This window comes from Solanum pennellii, chromosome 5 (assembly GCF_001406875.1).
Source record: "Solanum pennellii chromosome 5, SPENNV200".
Classification (NCBI taxonomy): domain Eukaryota; kingdom Viridiplantae; phylum Streptophyta; class Magnoliopsida; order Solanales; family Solanaceae; genus Solanum; species Solanum pennellii.
Genome location: NC_028641.1, coordinates 12,477,936 through 12,480,063, shown reverse-complemented (window position 1 = coordinate 12,480,063; position 2,128 = coordinate 12,477,936). Strand labels below are relative to the sequence as shown.

Below are 2,128 nucleotides of genomic sequence, written 5' to 3'. Positions count from 1 at the left end.
TTGTTCATTGCTCATCTGAGAACCAACTAGCTGACATGTTCACTAATTCTCTACCAAAGGAAAGGTTTGAAGATCTGAGGCAAAGAATTGGTGTTCGTCACGAAAATGACAAGGAGGAGTGTTAAACAATTATCATTTCTTAACTTCCAGCTTATTATTTGTTTTTTTACATTTTTTTACTTATTTTTAGTTTAGTACTTCCCTATTTTCTAGCTAGACTTAGTCAACTTTAGTTGCTTAACTTTTTGAACTTAGTGACCCATTTCTGTCTGTGACACATGTTTTTTATATAGTTCCATCCTCTACTCAATAGGAAATAGTTAGTTTTTTTCCTTGTATAAATTCAGAACTTCTGCACGCTAATGAATGGCTGGAATTTCACAAGTCCACTCTGTTCGATACATCAATTCAGTTTAATGGAGTATTTCCGTTTTAACAGTCTATATTAGCTAGAGTTAGTTGGTGTAGCGTAGAGTTATTATTTATTTATTTATCTTATAATCCCTCCATTTCAAAAAAGATGACCTAGTTTGACTTTGGAACAGATTTTAAGAAAAGAAAGAAGACTTTTTAATCTTGTGATTTTAAATTAAAGTTGTGTCAAATGTATCAAAATGCCCTTTAATCTTGTTGTCTTGAACATGTCATGTGGGAAGTTAAAGTTAAAGTGTTGTCAATAAAGGAAAGAGGTCATTCTTTCTGAAACAGACTAAAAAAGAAATAGGGGACATTCTTTTTGAAATGGAGGAGGTAATAAATAAGTACAAGTCACAAGCAATTACTAGCCGAATACTAAAAGTGGAGAGGTAGCAAAATAAACAAACAGCCAATTGGAGACACCATTTGGCTCACTTAGTTCAAAAGAAAAATTCGTAAACATTGCAAATTAAGTTTCAACAACAGCATAATTCCTTCAGCAGAACCTGATCACTCCTTACCCCCCCCCCCCCTTTGCAAGAGAATCAACTTCATTATCCATAGTAGATATTGTACACCGAGAAGTGCTTGTGTTTGATGCATCCTCCTTCATAAAATCGTCGCCCATTGGTGGTGGATGATTTATATCAAGATTAGGAGGCAGATGGTTGGGCGTGATGCTGTAGCCTGAAGCTGGACCAACCATTGGACGCTTCAACAACAAAGACTCCCGTTTCAGGGATCTATCCGCACCACCATCAACCTCAGGATAGCGATGCAGGTACAAAGTCAAGGGTTTGATGTAGTCATCAAAACCAAAATTTTTCAAGGCAAAAAGCACGTCTTCAGCCATGATGGTATTGCGCTGCTCATGCTGGCAATCATCGTTGGCTTGGTCTGTTACGAAACCTATGAACTCAGAGATACACTCTTGGACGGCTACTTTGGATTCATCGGATATCATGGCATGGGGAGGAAGGATATTGCGCATGATTCTGACCACGTTTTCTATTGGCATGAATCGGTCTGCCTCCGGAAAGGGGCATATGAAATCTTCTAAATTGGAAGCATTTGTTGGGTGGAGAAGAATAGCCTGTCTCAAGCCTCTCTCCGTACCTTAATTTCAGACAACAATGAAACATCAGAGTGAAATGAAAAAGAATTATAGTATATATCATCAAAATATTCGTCTAATTTCATCACAACTGGTCAAGTTTGCTATTAACTAACTTTTCGAGTTTGAAGAAATCACAAAGCTAATGGCACACGGATATGTATGTTTCACTAATTATTAGCTGGATATGAGAGCAGTACTACTGTAAGATAAAACTATGAATTTTGGACAATATTCATGTAAACACCAAAAGCACATATTATTTCGACAAAAGATGATTCATGTGAATACAGACTATTTGAAGTAAAATAAAACGCTTCATCTATAGTTTTCTTCACCTACCTTATTTTGTCTGATCTTCAACTAACCCTCGCATATATCCAAACTTTCCTCTGATCAAAAGGCGACAAAATTTTATTGTAACGGACACTACTCCACCCACTGGTTTCATATACTCTATTTGTAGTACTAGTTGTCCTTAAAGTTATATGCAATGCTTCTTATACTTTGATATAGAAATGTTGGCTAGATTTTATTTAACTTCTTAAAATGCCTATATATATATATATATATATATATATATATATATATATATAT

At 35.4% G+C, this 2,128-nt stretch overlaps 1 protein-coding gene across 1 annotated transcript in view; it reads right to left on the bottom strand.

Annotated features, from left to right (window-relative positions):
• Positions 1–815: 815 nt before the first annotated feature.
• The window catches only part of LOC107019319 (nuclear transcription factor Y subunit B-2-like), a 2,222-nt gene continuing 909 nt past the window's right edge, over positions 816–2,128 (bottom strand). The window contains exon 2 of the mRNA XM_015219848.2: positions 816–1,533. Within this exon, the coding sequence (XP_015075334.1) occupies positions 935–1,533 (599 nt within the window). The 3' untranslated portion in view covers positions 816–934. The remainder of the gene's footprint in view (positions 1,534–2,128) is intronic.